This window comes from Otolemur garnettii, unplaced genomic scaffold (assembly GCF_000181295.1).
Source record: "Otolemur garnettii isolate 467f Iridium unplaced genomic scaffold, OtoGar3 scaffold00016, whole genome shotgun sequence".
NCBI lineage: Eukaryota > Metazoa > Chordata > Mammalia > Primates > Galagidae > Otolemur > Otolemur garnettii.
In genome coordinates this window covers 21,161,763-21,179,435 of record NW_003852411.1, presented here as the reverse complement: position 1 = coordinate 21,179,435, position 17,673 = coordinate 21,161,763, and the positions used below count along the sequence as shown (strand labels likewise).

Below are 17,673 nucleotides of genomic sequence, written 5' to 3'. Positions count from 1 at the left end.
TTGTAGTTGTTTTACGTACTTTGAAACATAATTCTGACAATTGCAGCAAGGGCTGAAAATTAATATTTTAAAAAGTGTATGATTTGATGTAAAAGAGTTGATGATAAACTAAGTTTTTCTTAGTAGCACATTATTTCCAACCCTTATGAAAGAGTAGTTTACTTCAGTTTATCCACCTCAGCACTCCTAACATTTGGAACCAGATAATTCTTTGAAGTGGGGGGCTGTTTGGTGCATTATGGGGTGTTTAGGGTCTCCACCAACTGGATACCATTAACAGCTTTGAAAACGAAAAATGCCTCTAGACGTTGACAAATGTCCTATGATGGGCAAAAGTGTCCCCAGTTGTGAACCACTGGTTTATCTTAATAGTTATGATAAATTAGTGAAGATTAGTTAAGATTCACCTTCTAATTACAGTAGAAATAAAGCGAGCGTGGTTGTTTAATTCATATCCTCAACAATGGTGTGTTTGTGACAAAGTAACCAGTGGTGAGGTGATGTCTCTAGAGCACTTGGACTGGCAGGTACGGCTTCAGGACTTAACCATGTTAGTGATGACAATGATGGCGCCAAAGGTCATACAAAGGGCAAAGGGAGAGAGGGGGGAGGGAAAGGCGGCGGGGGAATGAGATGGTGAGTGAGAAGGTGATGAGGACGGGGCACATACGCGCATCACACTTTCCACGCTTGGAAACGTGTAGCATCAACTGACTGATTCTCCCTTGGCACTAGGTCAGAGTTTGTGAGCCGGAAGGAGGCAGAGAAGAGTAGAACCGTCAAGTGGAGGTAAAAGACTCTGACTCTTTGGTTTTTGAATCAAAATATTGGTTTTTCTTGTTACAATTATCTCTAAGGCTTAACTGCCTTACACAAAGGTCATTTTCTGGTACCAATGGATATTGACTTGGCTTTGTGAAAAATACACACCCATCAGACAAGCAGCATCCATTTCCAGGACAGATTTAAAGAAGGCAGATGTTGTATTATTCACTAAGTTGGTAAAGCTTAAACTCCTTCTTGTTGCATTTCGATTTACTGAAATCCACACCCGTTCTGCATACAGATTCAATAAATATTTCATGTATGTGAGGCACTCAGTAAATGCTAATTATGTGTGCTCTTATTAAATGCCCTGCAGTGAATACTAGCAACCAAGTATTGCCCTACATGGTAAAGGGAGGATGAGAGATTAAGATAAATGGCTGGGGCAGCACCTGTGGCTCAGTGAGTAGGGCCCCGGCCCCATATACTGAGGGTGGTGGGTTTGAACCTGGCCCTGGCCAAAATGCAACCAAAAAATAGTCGGGCATTGTGGCGGACACCTGTAGTCCCAGCTACTTGGGAGGCTGAGGCAAGAGAATCGTCTAAGCCCAAGAGCTATAGGTTGCTGTGAGCTGTGATGCCATAGCTCTCTACTGAAGGTGACAAAGTGAGACTCTGTCTCAGAAGAAAAAAAAAGATAACCCGCTGTCCAGGATCCCTCAAGTTACTCTGACATGTGAGCACAGGTCTTTCTTCCCACAGGACCAGGGCGCTGTCTGCCACACACAGTTGTTCTTCATGAACTTGTACACTTAAAACCGAACGCAGGCAAACTGCAGCGTTGCTGAGAGAGGACCGATGGCATATTTCTTCCTCGTCATTCTTGTCTTTCTTGTCTCATTTCCTCTAGGTCAGCGGTTTTCAACCTGTGGGTCGCGACCACTTTGGGGGCCGAATGACCCTTTCACAGGGGTCACCTAATACATCCTGCATATCAGATATTTACATTACGATTCACAACAGTAGCAAAATTACAGTTATGAAGTAGCAATGAAAGTAATTTTATGGTTGGGGGTCACCACAACATGAGGGACCGTATTAAAGGGTCGCGGCATTAGCAAGGTTGAGAACCACTGCTCTAGGCCCCCACTCCCACCCCGCTTCGGTTCCTTAGGCCTGTCAGTAGCACCCTGCTGTTGCTTGTCCTGCTAACGGGAACCAGAGTGCACCGGGTGGCTGTGGATGGCATTCCACTCGGGATCTGGCAGCTGCACCGAGACTGTGACCATTCAGATATCCTAACAGCAGTGATATGCCATTGGTTTTGCACTATCCAAGAGAGCAAGAGGTCCCCTTGGGTGGCCCCAGGAGTGTGCCCTGCTGGTTTGAAGTTAGTGAACTCCTTCCTTCTCTTTGGTAAATAGTTGCTGCTCTAAGCCTCTGAGTGCTCCTGCTCCGAGCCCTGGTTGCGGTTCTCCCAATTGCTTGCTACGTGGCCTCAGCTGTAAAAGATTTTGAGTATCACTCTGCCTCAGGTTAGTGCTTTTAATGCTTTTAGCTAATTACTAAGTTTTTAAGGAAATTTATTAGCTAAAATATAGTTTAGTAAGGAAATATATTTTATTGAGCTTGCAGGTAAATGACTGGTAAATATAACAAGAGATTTTAATGGGAGTATGGTGGAAATAGGGTAGTCATTTCTCCGCCCTTGACATTGATGGTAACATCACCACCCCTCAGCTTTGAGGAGAAAGGTGAGAGGAGAAACGAGAAAGAGGCCTGAAAGGGGAGGCAGTGTCTGGCGTAGGGTAGATACTCAGTAACTATTTGTGACTGAACACAAAACTGAATATGAATCCACGACTGAATGGTGAGCAGAAGTACCACCTCACGGTATTTATTTTGTGAGTGTGGAGTAAAATAATCACTGCAACAACCGTCAAACATCTGCTTTATGCCAGGTTTGGACGAGGATATAAAGTAGCATCGAACATGGAGTTACCAACCAGACTATTCATCAGTTTTGAACAGAAATGTAAGGTTAAGAAATGGCAAAAATGTACGCAGCTAAGAGGTGATGGGCTAGAGACAGGTCTGGTATGAAAAAGAAAGGAAAAGTTAACACAAGACTGTCTTAGTAGAAGTGGAAACACCAAGCTTTATGAGAATACTCCCACTATACTCTAACTTACTAAACTTATACTCACCATGGAGTGATTTCTTGCCCTCTGGTTGCCAGCTGTGATCAAGGAAAGGGTCTTAGCACCAGATCACATGGAAAAAAGGAAGTGGACAGGGAAATTTATTCCCCTGGCTCCCTTCCTGTAGGATCACCTTAGGCTGGCTACATCCTTTGAGCAAAAGTCCAGTTGGTCCTCTCCACAGGACTCTGTCCTTCCCGCGTCCCTTCACGTGCAGGGGCCTTACTGTCCCTTGTAGTTTCTGAAAGCCCTACCCACACTTTCATTAAGCTCTCCTTGAATTATTTTGAGTGTGCTATCAACTAATACAGTATGCCACCCCTGCAGAACTGATGGGAGCAAGGAAGGGAGAAATTTTAGTCTTTACTAAAAGTACAACAAAGGTTTTTTTTTTTTTTTTTTTGCAGTTTTTGCCTGAGGCTGGGTTTGAACCCACCACCTCTGGCATATGGGGCTGGTGCCCTACCCCTTTGAGCCACAGGCACCACCCACAACAAAGGTTTTTAAGTGGAAGAATAAAAGGATCTGTTTTTCTTTTTATTCTCAATTTTGATTTCTCTCTTAGCTGGCTGTACTATGTAAGTTTTCCAGTAATTATTTTTCAAGAAGAGATGCTGTATTTTCTGAACCTTCATATATTTTTAAAGAATATCATGTTTGTGGTTTTTATTTTTTGTTTGTTTTTTTGCAGTTTTGGCCAGGACTAGGTTTGAACCCACCACCCCCGTGAGATGGATCCTATAACCATTAAGCCCAGAAAGATGAGTTACCTCCTACGGCTCCCTACTCCTTAAGCCACAGGTGCTGCCCTCATGTTTGTGTGGTTTTTATATGTAAGTGACAACAGGTTGGGTATGCAATTCTTGAGCCACAGGTGGATCCTCCCAAAACTCTATAGATGCTGTTCTACTGTTCTGTAATTTGGTGGCAGAGTTGGAGACGGGTCTCATTTTTGCCCCCTTGGAGGTAACTCATCTTTTTTTTCTTGAGACAGAGTCTCACTATGTTGCCCTTGGTAGAGTGCCATGGTGTCACAGTTCACAGCAACCTCCAACTCTTGGGTTTAAGTGATTCTCCTGCCTCAGCCTCCCAAGTAGCTGGGACTACAGGCGCCCGCCACAATGCCCAGCATTTTTGGTTGCAGTGGTTGTTGTTGTTTAGTGGGTTCAGGCTGAGTTCACATCAGATGCTGCCGTTGTGCAAAGATAAAGGCTGAGAATGAACCATGGATTTGGCAATGCAGAGATCATTGGTGACCTTCACAACAGTAAGTTTGATGGTGCATGCAGGCAAAACTTGACTGAAGTTTTTTTGTTGTTTTTTTTTGTTTTGAGCGTTTCATCTCATCACTCTCGGTAGAGTGCCATGGCAGCAGAGGTCACAGCAATCTCAAACTCCTGGGCTCAAGTGATCCTTTTGCCTCAGCCTCCCAAGTAGGTGGGCCTACAGGTGCCCGCCACAATGCCGGGCTACTTTTAGAGAAGGAGTCTTGCTCTGGCTTGGGCTGGTCTTGAACCAGTGAACTCAGGCAATCCACCTTCAGCCTTCCAGAGTACTAGAAGTACAGGTGTGAGACCAGTCTTGATTGACATTTTTTAAGAGAATGAACAAGAAAAACAAACAAACAAACAAAAAAACTGGAGACAGCCATTATAACCAAATCTTTTTTGAGACAGTCTTAACTGTCATGTTGGGTAGAGTGCAACAGGTCTCTACCATTGTGTGCATGGCTCACAAAAACCTCCAACTCTTGGGCTCAAGCAATCATCTTGCCTCAGTTTTTCTATTTTCAGTATAGAGACGGGGTTTTGCTCTTGCTCGGGCTGGTCTAAAACTTGTGAGCTTAAGAAATCCACCCGCCTTGGCCTCCCACAGTGTACAGCCAAATCTTTTAAGGATACCGCCATAAAGAGGGACAAAGATACCAGGTGGAAGCTGGCTGGAGAAGAGGGGAAACAGACAGTTAAGAAGGAATAAACAACAGCAACAGTAAGTTTGTATACAGCTGGGAATGATCCAGAAGGACGTTATCTTTCCCTTGGTTTTATAAGCCCCATATGCATATTTTTAGACCCCCCCCCCGTGAGATCTGGCCCTATTAATAAATATGGCAGGTGCACTGCCACTGGCCCTGCTCAGTTGTACATTCAGCTACTCGTCGACATCCCTTCTCACACGTGTGTCTGCAGCTGGAAAGCAGCCATTTTTAGCCTGTCATGGGCATGCAATGAGCGAGGCTCTGCTGGACTCAGGTAGGGTCTGACTTTCCTCCTGGTTGGCTTACAGTAAACGCTGTCACTCTCAGAATGCATTTACCAGGGCATGTCCCATCTCCGTTCCCGCTATAGCAATTTCTTTGTACTGACTGTCTCAGGGTACAGTGTGCCCCTGCTATCATCCATCTCCTGCACCTCCTTGTAGTACTGAGAAGGCAAAGTGTAGTGTGTGGGTGGAGGAAGGCTGGAGAGAACAAACTCTACTCTGATTGTCTCTAAACGCTGCACCTTGAAGCCAAGGGACAGATGCCAGATTTTCTGATGGGGACATGTAAGTTCACCAGAAAGCTGTCCACCTTCCTCCCTTTCCAGTAGACATTGCTGAGGTAAGGCGTGAGTATACCATCACGATTTTTTTCTGTCAGGATTTTGCACTGAGAAATTCCTCCCAGATTTAATCAACAGGTTGTGTATCAGGCACAGATTTTGGTGACAGAATACCTTTTCTTTTTAAAATTTTTCCTCCATGTACTTTATTAGGAAACTGGGAGAGAATAAATTAGGGGTGATTATTCAAATATTTTTGTTAAGTAAGTTATGCTTTGAGGTTAAGGCAACAGGTAACACGTATTCAATAAGCCAAAGTGCTTAATCTTCATTTTCTATGAAATAGTTTATTTGCCATTCACTATGGAGGGGCTACAAATACATATCTGATATTAACACAGAGCACTACACTTGGCAATACTGGTAAAAATGGCTACGAAGAAGTGAGAGGCTTGAGAACAGGGCACATGACATTTACATTTGCTCAGTTCCCACCGTACATCTGAGACATCAAAGGCACTTATTAAAATGGTTCAATAAAGGAGTGTGGAATTTCAAATAAGAACATACACCCAAGACATAAAATAAGTGCTTGAATTTTCTTAGAGCTTGATTTCTGATATTGCACTAAAATCACTGACTTACATGATTTGCTTTGTAGCCTTAAGGTATTTAACATATGACTTGATTACAGGAGCACGTCATGCACTGAGAATGTGAAGAGCCTAGTGGAATCCCGTGAAACCAGATGTTCTCCATATCCAGCTACTGGAAGGGAGCACTCTCATCTCCAGGCAAGGGCAAAAGACCCTGCTCTCAAGTCAGTCATCTGTCCAGGGGGCTCACTTATCACTAGCACACTGGGGTCTTTGTGACTTTCTAGGCACGTTCATTCAGCACACATTTAGCTCATACCTGCCAGGTACAACACACTGTGCTGGGGAGACACAAACACACTGCAGTCCTTGCTTCCACAAGCTTACATGCATCCTCCACAATTGGGCCGGTCATGCTTTTCTTTTAATTCCTAATAACTTGTTCCAAGTAGCTTCTTAGAATAAAACAAGAGCCAGAATAAAAGAGTTTGTGTTCCACTCCTTATTCTTGATTCCCAGAAAAAAAAAATCAGGTAACACAAACATCAAACATATAAAAAAAGGTCCAAACCCAACATCAGTCTAAGGCAGCGGTTCTCAACCTGTGGGTCACAACCCAAAGGAACTGTATCAAAGGGTCACGACATTAGGAAGGTTGAGAACCACTGGTCTAAGGATGGTGTCATTTGTCTACAACATGAAAAAAACAACAGTGGCTGGAACAAGAAGCAACTAATCAGTTTTATAATCACTGTTGGAAAATTGCTCTGTGGCAATTTCCTGCACAGACACAAGTAGTATGGTGCACTCTAAAACAAATGTATAAATTATTTCAGATTGACTCATGCTCTCTTTACTCACAGAAAAAAAATGGACTCATCACATTTCCATGTGAAAACACAAAATTAGATTAATAGAGCCAGTGGTTCTTGATTTACTGATACTCTGACTTAGTACGCTTACGGACACATCCAGCAGCATTCATTCTCAACGTGGAGAAACAATTTCTTTCATTTTTAAAATCACAGTGTATCTGCACATGTAAATACAGAGTCAGTGTGGGCAGCAGTGCTGGCAGGGCATCAAGCATGTTGAAGAGTGCTGCCAATGAAAGATTTCACTTTTTTTTTTTTTTTGAGACAGAGCTTCAAGCTGTCACCCTGAGTAGAGTGCTGTGGCATCACAGCTCACAGCAACCTCCAGCTCCTGGGCTTAAGCGATTCTCTTGCCTCAGCCTCCCAAGTAGCTGGGACTATAGGCGCCCGCCACAATGCCCGGCTATTTTCTGGTTATAGTTGTCATTGTTGTTTGGCGGTTCCAGGCTGGATTTGAACCCGCCAGCTCTGGTGTATGCAGCCGGCACCTTAGCTGCTTGAGCTACAGGCATTGAGCCAGAGACTTCACCATTTGGGTATACATATGGTACACAGAAATGAAAGATGCCAATTTCTGCTATCAAAAATGCTGAAGTTAGGGCAGTGCCTGTGGCTCAAAGGAGTAGGGCACTGGCCCCATATATAGGAGATAGTGGGTTCAAACCCAGCCCCACCCCAAAAATAAATAATAAAATGGCAAATTTAAAAAAATGCTGAAATTATAATTTTCTAACTCAGAGTACTGGAATACACAGGAAGACTATAATAATAGGTAATCTATAGGAAAGCTAACAAGGTATTTCTATGTCTGATGTGTATTAATTATCCTTCCTCTATTTTAGGTTAATACTCTATCTTCAATATTACACTTTCCTTTAATCAAGAAATCTGAGAGCAATTTCCAGTGACCTCTGTCAAGTCAGAGAAGCCAAAAGACCACAGGTATTACTGACTGAGTTATAATTAAAAACAGGAAGCAACTAATCAGTCTTATAATCACAAAATTGCCACAAGCAATAGGCTTCTGCAATGAAACATAAATCACAAGGGTATATATTCAGGCATAAAAATGGAGACCTAATTTCACTGAGTATCAGTTAGTATTTACAAAGCTACTTGAATTTTTCTGTTGATCTTCATTGTTGTTAAATAATGATAGTTTTGATGGTGATAAAACTTCATTTTTCAAGTGCAGGATGATCTGAGCTGAATGAAAAAAAGAGTGATTAAGGAAGGGAATGACGGCAGGTCTGGCATCAGGTTGAACAATATATTTTTCTTCTGTTTTTCATCTTAAGGCTCATGTCTCCAGCTTACCACCATAAAGTCAGAAACATGCCAGCCACTATAAGGGTCCCAGGATTAATTAAGACTAAGGAAGATGAAAGGATAAACTAACTGTGTACCCGGCCACCACTGTTAAAAGCTCCAAGAGTGACACAGCAAGAGTATCCTCAGCAGCAATGTATTTATATACAAAGACAAATACATATATACAATAGTATCATAAATATTTCCTTTATTTTTATGATGAAAATTTTAAAAATAATTTTTTTTTATATTCATGTCTTTAAAAGTGGCATACTTTATTAAAAGAAACACTGGAAATGTGGATTCTTTTAAAAAAATAATCTTCATCAACTGATAGATTTAGGGAGAAACCAGATTTCTATACCAACTAATAGAAAAATGAACTACTTATGAGTCTAGTTCCAATCCAAATAAAGGGCACATATCACATGTTTTAAGATTTATTCTGTCCATTCAGTTAAAACATTTCCGTTCCAGAACTATTAGCTACTGAAATTCTAAAAATGATCATGTTCCTGGGCATCCTATTTTGTCAAGGGATTTCATAGCAATTTACAGATTTTATTTACATTAATTTGTTTCATGTAAATAGAAGTTATTTATCTACAAAGAGTAGAGAGACCAGAGACAATGTTCCATAATATGTAAGATCTTTATCTCCTTTTTAATGTTCTAAGCAAACTACAAAATTTAGCAATTATATGCAGATCTTCGTAACTTGCAGGTGTCTTGAATATCATCTAATCTCTTTTCTCCCTTCAAATGTCTTTCCATTCTGAATAGAACGTTTTGCCTCCTAGTACTAATACTATAGAATTTAATTTTTTTAATTTTTAATTTTTATTTTTGTAGAGACAGAGTCTCATTTTATTGCCCTCGGTAGAGTGCCATGGCGTCACATAGCTCACAGCAACCTCCAACTCCTGGGCTTAGGCGATTCTCTTGCCTCAGCCTCCCAAGTAGCTGGGACTATAGGCACCCACCACAATGCCCAGCTATTTTTTTGTTGCAATTTGGCCAGAGTGGGTTTGAACCTGCCACCCTCGGTATAACGGGCTGGTGCACAACTCACTGAGCCACAGGTGTCACCCAGAATTTTAAAAAGTAAAAACAAAAAAACCCCAGATTCTTAGCCAGGCATTGTGGCAGGTGCCTGTAGTCCCAGCTACTTGGGAGGCTGAGGCAAGAGAATCACCTAAGCCCAAGAACTGGAGGTTGCTGTGAGCTGTGATACCACAGCACTCTACCGAGGGCAACAAAGTGAGACTCTAAAAAAATCCCTCAGATTCTATGTTTCCTTTATTTTACATTAAAATGACCAAAGTAGGGGCGGCACCTGTGGCTCAAAAGGGTAGGGTGCCGGCTCCATATGCCGGAGGTAGCAGGTTCAAACCCAGCCCTGGCCAAAAACAAAAACAAACAAACAACAACAAAAAAAATGACCAAAGCAATGAAACCTTTACAGAATCATTTTCCCCCGTTAAATATTGCTAATTCCTATTAACCCTATTTCTAATTCAGGGAGTTATACACACACACACTCATAGTCTCAAGATGTCCATGAGCGGAAGTTTCTACGGACTCACCAATTTTAATTTCTCCTCCCCTTACACACTAGTGACAATGTATTTTTATTTTGACTTGCTTAAACAACACAAGGAGATTGGCACTTCCTAAAGTTACCACCTTTCCCAGTGTAAAACAGGCTGAGATAACGGTGACTCTCGAGCACTCGGTCACTGGCTGAGTGGCCCGTGTGCACATTACGAGGCTCCTGATGTTTCACTACTCATTACTGATCTGACACTTGGTTGTACAACAAGCACGTCCCCCCAAATGACCAGAGAATACAACCACAGAAAATTCAAAGCAGATGATTTTGCTACTTTGAGCACTTTTGGTAAAAGGCATGGTTGAAGTATTAATGAAAATAAAACTGAAGAATAAGTTCCCTATAGGTTTCATTTATTCACATCAGGACTGACTGGTCCCTTCTTAGTGGAATTTAACTGAAAACAGACTGGGTCATAACTGGTAGCTAAATATTGGTCATTTTCAAGCACTCCAATAACATTCTTCAATAATTTTATTATCTCCAGTTTTATGGTACCATATTGTCTTTTCACACTGTTTAAATTTCCCATTTCCATAATCCAAATGACAAAAAATTACTACACATTTCCTTATACAGCCAAAAACAGATTTACTGGAATGTTTTCAGTTATAGCTGAAGGCAGCATCATTTACAACAGTTAGTACTTTTGTTATACCCACGAACATGTAGGAATTGCTTGCAAAGCAACTGTAATACAAAAAGAATATTTTTGCAAATACTGACAGAATAGTTACGCATCTCTTTCAGCATAATGACTTGGTACCTTCATAGCTTTCCTGACCCCAGCCTCGCCTGAACCTTAATGCAGTAATACCAAGTCCTTATGCCATTAAAATACTAGTATGAAATATTGTCATTAGTGTTCATTAGCTATATACACAAATTATGACAGGCAAGTATCTAGTTTCAAATTAGATCCTTGGAATATGGCAAAATAGAGGTTGGTTATCTTCACCTTAAACATAATTATTAAAAGAAAATTTTGTTAGAAGAAGATAATTGGACATTCTCAATGTTCCAATTTGAAGTGATACTTGCCTCTTAGTTTCTTGAAAATGAAGTTTTGAAAGTTATATACATAGGTTTCACTTAAATTATGCAGCAATCTTTTATTATTATTGTCCCAGATCTTGTTTAATGAAGATCTCTGTCATCAAATCAAGTATGATATTTCACAACTATAAGAACTGTAAGAAAAAAACATGAAAAGATTTATCAAAATTAAATTCATATAGTATGTTAGAAGCAATATTTTTAAATGTAGCTGTGTTCACTTTTAGAGAAATGAGTCAAGCAAGAACTGAACTTTTACATGCGATGACAGGTAACAAATGGAAAGAAGGAACAATAAATATCATAAAACATCCTAAATGTCTAGCATCTTGATTCTAAAAATTATGGTATAACTGTATCATAGAGCTGTTAAAATATTGTTTAAAAATTTAATAGGAAAATAGTCACAATATGTTTATTAAAAAGTATATATAATATCTTAAAAACATCTTTATATGTTAATAGGAAAAGACTAGAAGTATATACACAGTATAATATAGTAATAGCAGGATCTCCGTGTGGTAAGATTATAACTGAATTCAATTTTCTTCCTTATGCTATTTCACATTTCCCAAATTGTCCACCACACGTATGATTCAAAGTCACTACAAACCATAAACCAAAAAATACTGAGCAACTTGCATCTAGGGAACATACAGGGTTAAATTCCTGTGAGCCTCTGGCTAGTACATTTTTGTCAACTAATCCATACACGTTGTTGTTTTATGTGTTTCTGTTAAAGACATTTAATAATATTGCTGATTCTGTAACATTGAACTCAAGGCCAATAGCATTATAACTTATGCTGAAACAAGTCTTGCCTAATTCATGTTATTTTTCTGTCAAGGCGCAGCACAGCCTTTTTGCATTAGGCAACACTACAGAGCATTTCAGCACTGTTTGAGGGCACTTTACACCGTGAAATGGCCAAAAACCCACAAAAATGCAAAAAACATGACATTAAATATTCTACGAAAAGAATACATTTAAGTTGTAAGAGTTGAAATAAAAAGGCAAAGACGGCCTTGTTTGATCTCAGCTGGGAATGTGGTAGTTGGGAAGACTCCAATTTTCTGCTGCTCTGAACATGTCTGTGAATGACGGAAAACACCATGGTACTGATTTAGGAGTCACAAAGAAATTTTAGCTGTAAATGAATCTGCAAAGGCAGAATCTATGAACAATGAGGATTGACTAGATTTCTTTGTAACAAAACCTTTTTCTGTTTAAAAAGAGAATAGCATAATAGAATTTTTCAAATGGTTATTTTTAGTCACTTTCCAAATCTTCATAAAATCTCTGTAAACACAGGTAAAGAGGCCTTGAAGAAAAGCAGATATTAAAAATGATCTGATGTTACAAAGAACACTAAGGAAAAAAGAAGGGAAGGAGTTAGGCTTTAATGACTAAAATCAAGCTCAAATACAGAATAAAAAACCAACCAAACAAAAAACTATAACCTATATGGACTTATTCTCCCAAAACAATATTACAAGATGCAAACTTCTATACCCGAAAGTTAATACTAAATAGAAGATGAATGTTTTGGGCCTGAGTGTGAATCTGCAAAAAAGATATAGACTCGTTCCTGTAAAGATGTATTTCTGTATATTCACATAAAATTTTACATACAACTTAAGAGAATTTTCAGAGATCTGGAGATTTTAGGTTAAGAGATCCTGACTCAGGTAAAAAAATATTTCATTCTTGTTAGTATAGTGGTGAAAAGAAAAAAATTATTTAATACTGACATTATAAATACTAGGCCAACTGAAAATAAATTAAAAAGGGAATTAAAAATGAACACCCAAACAAGAGATACCCCCAAGAAGTCATAATCCAGTAAATACTTACTGATAATCACTAGCAAAAGGATACCTGCAACCAAAGCCATGATGGCTTTTATCTACAACACAAAAAACGGCATACGAAAAACATTAGTACTTGACATGTTAATGAAGTCAACTACCTGTTATGCTATTTACCACATTGTACTAAATCATCTCAATAAATAGGCATATTCCTTGAAAGGTTTTCAAATTTCTTTTCACATGTACTTGCTGGCTATTTTTGCATTCTTTTGTAAATAATCAGAATTCCCCAAATTTGAGGGTTTTTGCTTGTTTGGATTTTACTGTCCAAGGCTGTACTGGACAGTAAACTGTAACAATCATAGGCCTGTACATTTTTGTCTTATTTCTCATGCTTATTTCTAATTTGGGACCAGGAAAAATATATGACATTTTAGCAACTCACTCAAGTGTCAGGTTATGATAAATAACATAGGTAGCCAATCCAAACAGTTCAATATATAACCTAAGGTAGCATAGCTACAGCACTTATTCTCCAACTATATGAAAATTCTATTAGTTTTTTTCCTCCTCTCACTTTCTTCTTTCTTTTTAATCTCTATTTTGAGGAATGTATTTTAGATTTTTTATGAATAACCTCATTTAACAAGTAACTTGTCTAAATGAATTCTGTGTGTTAGTTTAACAGCTGAGAGGAGAAACCTTAAGATCAGTTCTTGGTCACCTGCTTAATATTTTAAGCTCATGCTAACTTTCTATATAAAATTATCACCCTCATCATTTACCTTAAATTCACAAATTATACATTGATTTAACTTTCTTTCTTTCTTTTTTTTGAGACAGGGCCTCAAGCTGTTGCCCTGGGTAGAGTGCCATGGCATCACAGCTTGCAGCAACCTCCAACTCCTGGGCTTAAGTGATTCTCTTGCCTCAGCCTCCCAAGTAGATGGGACCACAGGCGCCCGCCACAATGCCCGGCTATGTTTTAGTTGTAGTTGTCATTGTTGTTTGGCAGGTCTGGGATGGATTCAAACCCGCCGGCTCTGGTGTATTTGGCTGGTGCCTTAGCAGCTTGAGTTATAGGTACTGAGACAATTTAATTTTCTTGAAGAATTAAAACAAAACCTTGTCTTCATCAAACATTTTCACAAATAACCAGAAGTAGTTAATGAAATGATTTTAAAATAGAATAAGAGGTGACATTTTAGGGCATTACATTCATGGCAATAACAAAATGACCTGGAGAATATATGGAAACTTTGCAATCTGGAAGCCAGTGCCTATTAAAATTAATAATTAAGATAACCAAAGTATATAAATAGACTCAGAACGGATGGAGATAAGAGCTATATTTTCAGTAGATGTCTGGGTCTACATTATACTATAAAGGACTTTAATCCTTTTTATTAATTTGAAACATTTAGAAAGCAATTTGGAATTTTACAGTAGTTTTCCCAACTTTATTGAAAATGTCCATTAATTTGTACAGGCTCAACTTTGGAAGATTTAAATGGAACTATCAATATCAATCTAAAAACACCTCAATGGAATAGAGTTTTCTCCCTTTGGTTTCTAACACTGTATGGGAAATGCTTCTAACTCCAAATGGCAGTACTGTATTTATGCACGTCCAAAGCTCTCCTCTTCCAAATGACATGGACAAAAATTGATTTATGAAGAGTGTCAGAGTTCCCTAGATATGTAAAAGAGGTGTTAGCAATACTCTCTCACTGTCCCTTGGAAAATTTTACTTACTTATTTATTTTTAAAGCTAGGTTTATTGAAGTACACTTTACATATAATAAAATATGTACTTTTAAAGTGCTTTTTTTTTTTTGAGACAGAGTCTCAAGCTGTCACTCTGGGTAGAATGCCATGTTGTCACAGCTCACAGCAACCCCACACTCTTGGGCTTAAGCGATTCTCTTGCTTTAGCCTCCCACATAGCTGGGACTACAGGTGCCTGCCACACGCCCAGCTATTTTTTTTTTTGGTTGTAGTTGTCATTGTTGTTTGGCAGCCTGGGCTAGATTTGAACATGCCAGCCGTGGTGTATGTGGCTGGTGCCCTAGCTGCTTGAGCTACAGGCGCCGAGCCTAAAGTGCTTTTGATGCACTTTAATCACACAAATCAAATATGAGACACTTCCACCATTATCCCAAAGTTCCCTTGTGCCCTGTTGCAGCCAATCTCCAACCCCACTCTATCATCCTTAGCCACTAGCAACCCCTTATCTGTTTTCTGACCCTATATTCTTTTCCTTAAAACCATTCTAAAATCATCACTGTAGAAGTCAATCTACAAATAGTGGGCATGGAGAGGAAGCCCCAGAAAAAGTAGCACAATGAAGTACTAACTGGGCACAGTGTGAATGAGGAAAGCTAGGCATTAGAAAACAATAACAAATGAAAAATACTTGCTACTGGAAATGATCTTTGTTAAGTTATAGCACAATAGTTTTTTTTTTTTTTTTTGAGATAGAGCCTCAAGCTGTCCCCCTGGGTAGAGTGCGGTGGCATTGCAGCTCACAGCAACCTCCAACACCTGGGCTCAAGTGAGTCTCCTGCCTCAGCCTCCCAAGTAGCTGGGACCACAGGGGCCCGCCACAACGCCTATTTTTTGGTTGCAGCTGTCATTCTTATTTGGCTGGATTTGAACCTGCCGCCTTAGGTGTATGTGGCCGGCGCCTTAGGCACTTGAGCCACAGGCGCTGAGCCTGCACAATAGTTTTCATGACATGCTCAATGCCATTAGTGGTCCCCAAAAGTCCTCAATATAGAGAGATCATTTAAAAATATAATTCAGTGAACTTTTCTCCCTTAAAAGCATACTACTCTGCTCCCAATCCCATTAAGTACCAAATGAAAAACTTTAGATATGTTTAAAAAGGTGAGGCAAAACGTACATTATGACCACATTTTTGTGGCTACAAGAATCAGTCATGTGTGTGGCAGGGAGAAAGGAGAGGAAGGGGCCTGGGACATTTTATTTTTCCAAACTAGTCTACAGAATAGAAAACTTCTATGGAAACAGAAATTTATCCTTTAAGAATAAAGAATTTAGGCTCAGCGCCTATAGCTCAACCGACTAAGGCGCCAGCCACGTACACCTAAGGTGGCGGGTTCGAATCCCCAGCCCGGACCCGCCAAACAACAATGACGGCTGCAAGCAAAAAAATAGCCGGGTGTCGTGGCGGGTGCCTGTAGTCCCAGCTACTTGGGAGGCTGAGGCAGGAGACTCGCTTGAGCCCAAGAGTTGGAGGTTGCTGTGAGCTGTAATGCCATGGCACTCTACCCAGGGGGACAGCTTGAGGCTCTGTCTCAAAAAAAAAAAAAAAAAAAAAAAAAAGAATAAAGAATTTAGAATAGAAAACATGTTTCTTTCCTCAGTTCTATTTCTAAAAGTTAGAGGTTCAATAAGTAGGCAAACATAAATAAATAAATCCAAGGCAAGTCTAAGTTATTAGCATATGGCAAATCAAGTTTAGAAAGTTATTGCCAAGCTTGAAAATGAGAGACATAAAACAATGACTTTATATCTAAGATTTTTAACAATGTCAAAAATTATACATAGAACCAGGAGAAAAACATCTATTTATATGATATGAAATTCACTACAAAATCTTAAAAGAAAAGTTTCCTGTTTAATGATTAGTATCCACACAAGATTTAAGTGGTAAATTCATTTCTATAAAATACTTTGCAGTAATATGTTAAAAGTCTATAGTGATTCTCATTTTTTTCCTTGTTAAAAAATTTATTTCTGGGGCAGCGCCTGTGGCTCAGTGGGTAGGACACCGGTCCCATATACCCAGGGTGGCGGGTTCAAATCCAGCCCTGGCGCAACAAAAAATAGCTGGGCATTGTGGTGGGCACCTGTAGTCACAGCTACTCAGGAGGCTGAGGCAAGAGAATTGCCTAAGCCCTTGAGTTGGCAGTTGCTGTGAGCTGTGATGCCACCGTACTCTACCTAGGGCGATAAAGTGAGACTCTATCTCTAAAAAAAAAAAAAAAAAATTATTTCTTATTTCTCTGGAATAATGCAGAATAAGTGGTTTTCTTTTTAAAACTCTGTTTGCCATAACAAATTCTGATATATAAGCTGCTCTTATATTTTCCTCTTCTAATAGAAAGCCCTATTTTTTTCTAGCCCTTACTTTAGTTTTTAAAAAAATCTGTATAATGTTATAGAAATTGTTCTAAAAAAGTACTAATCATAAATTATAAGAAAAATGTATAACTGTCACAAGATAGTAAGTCTAGAGGTAGTTATTAACAAACTGTGGATTACTTTTATGAAGAAATCTATGAAAAATCAACACATTGTACCCCATAAATGCAGTAATGTACACAGTTATGATCTAATAAAAAAAAACAATGAAAAAAAAGAAAATATTCTTTTAGGCATTTTTGATTCCTTTAGTTATTCCTACATAGTATCTCAATTAACTCAATAAATAATTACTGAGTTTCTACCATATCTCAGGTTCAGAAGATAGAAAACAGCTGTAGTTCCTGTCTTCATAGAGGTTATACTACAGAGCTCTTTTTCCTTATCTGTCTGAATACCACTTAAGGGGCCAACTAAACAATCCAGAATCTTCTGATTTACTTACTTTGCAACCACGCCACCACATTTGCCTTCGAAGTTGTTTGGATCTGTTGCTAAAAGCAGTTGCATTATCCGATAAGCTTTCTATATCACATAGAGGATGGAGAGAAGGATTAAACGACATAACAGGATTCTTTTATCTAGTCACACAAAGACAAGAAAATATTAATTTCTGCTTCTACAAATTTATTCCCTTTTAGGCTCGGCGCCTATAGCTCAACTGGCTAAGGCGCCAGCCACGTACACCTAAGGTGGCGGGTTCGAATCCCCAGCCCGGACCCGCCAAACAACA

General features: G+C 39.3%; 1 protein-coding gene across 1 annotated transcript in view; it reads right to left on the bottom strand.

Moving 5' to 3' along the window:
- Nucleotides 1-9,712: 9,712 nt before the first annotated feature.
- Nucleotides 9,713-17,673, bottom strand: part of VAMP4 (vesicle associated membrane protein 4) — a 30,184-nt gene continuing 22,223 nt past the window's right edge. The window contains exons 5-7 of the mRNA XM_023510816.1: nucleotides 17,386-17,465; nucleotides 12,814-12,865; nucleotides 9,713-11,093 (exon numbers count right to left, since the gene is read on the bottom strand). Coding sequence (XP_023366584.1) covers nucleotides 11,065-11,093; nucleotides 12,814-12,865; nucleotides 17,386-17,465 — 161 coding nt within the window. The 3' untranslated portion in view covers nucleotides 9,713-11,064. The remainder of the gene's footprint in view (nucleotides 11,094-12,813; nucleotides 12,866-17,385; nucleotides 17,466-17,673) is intronic.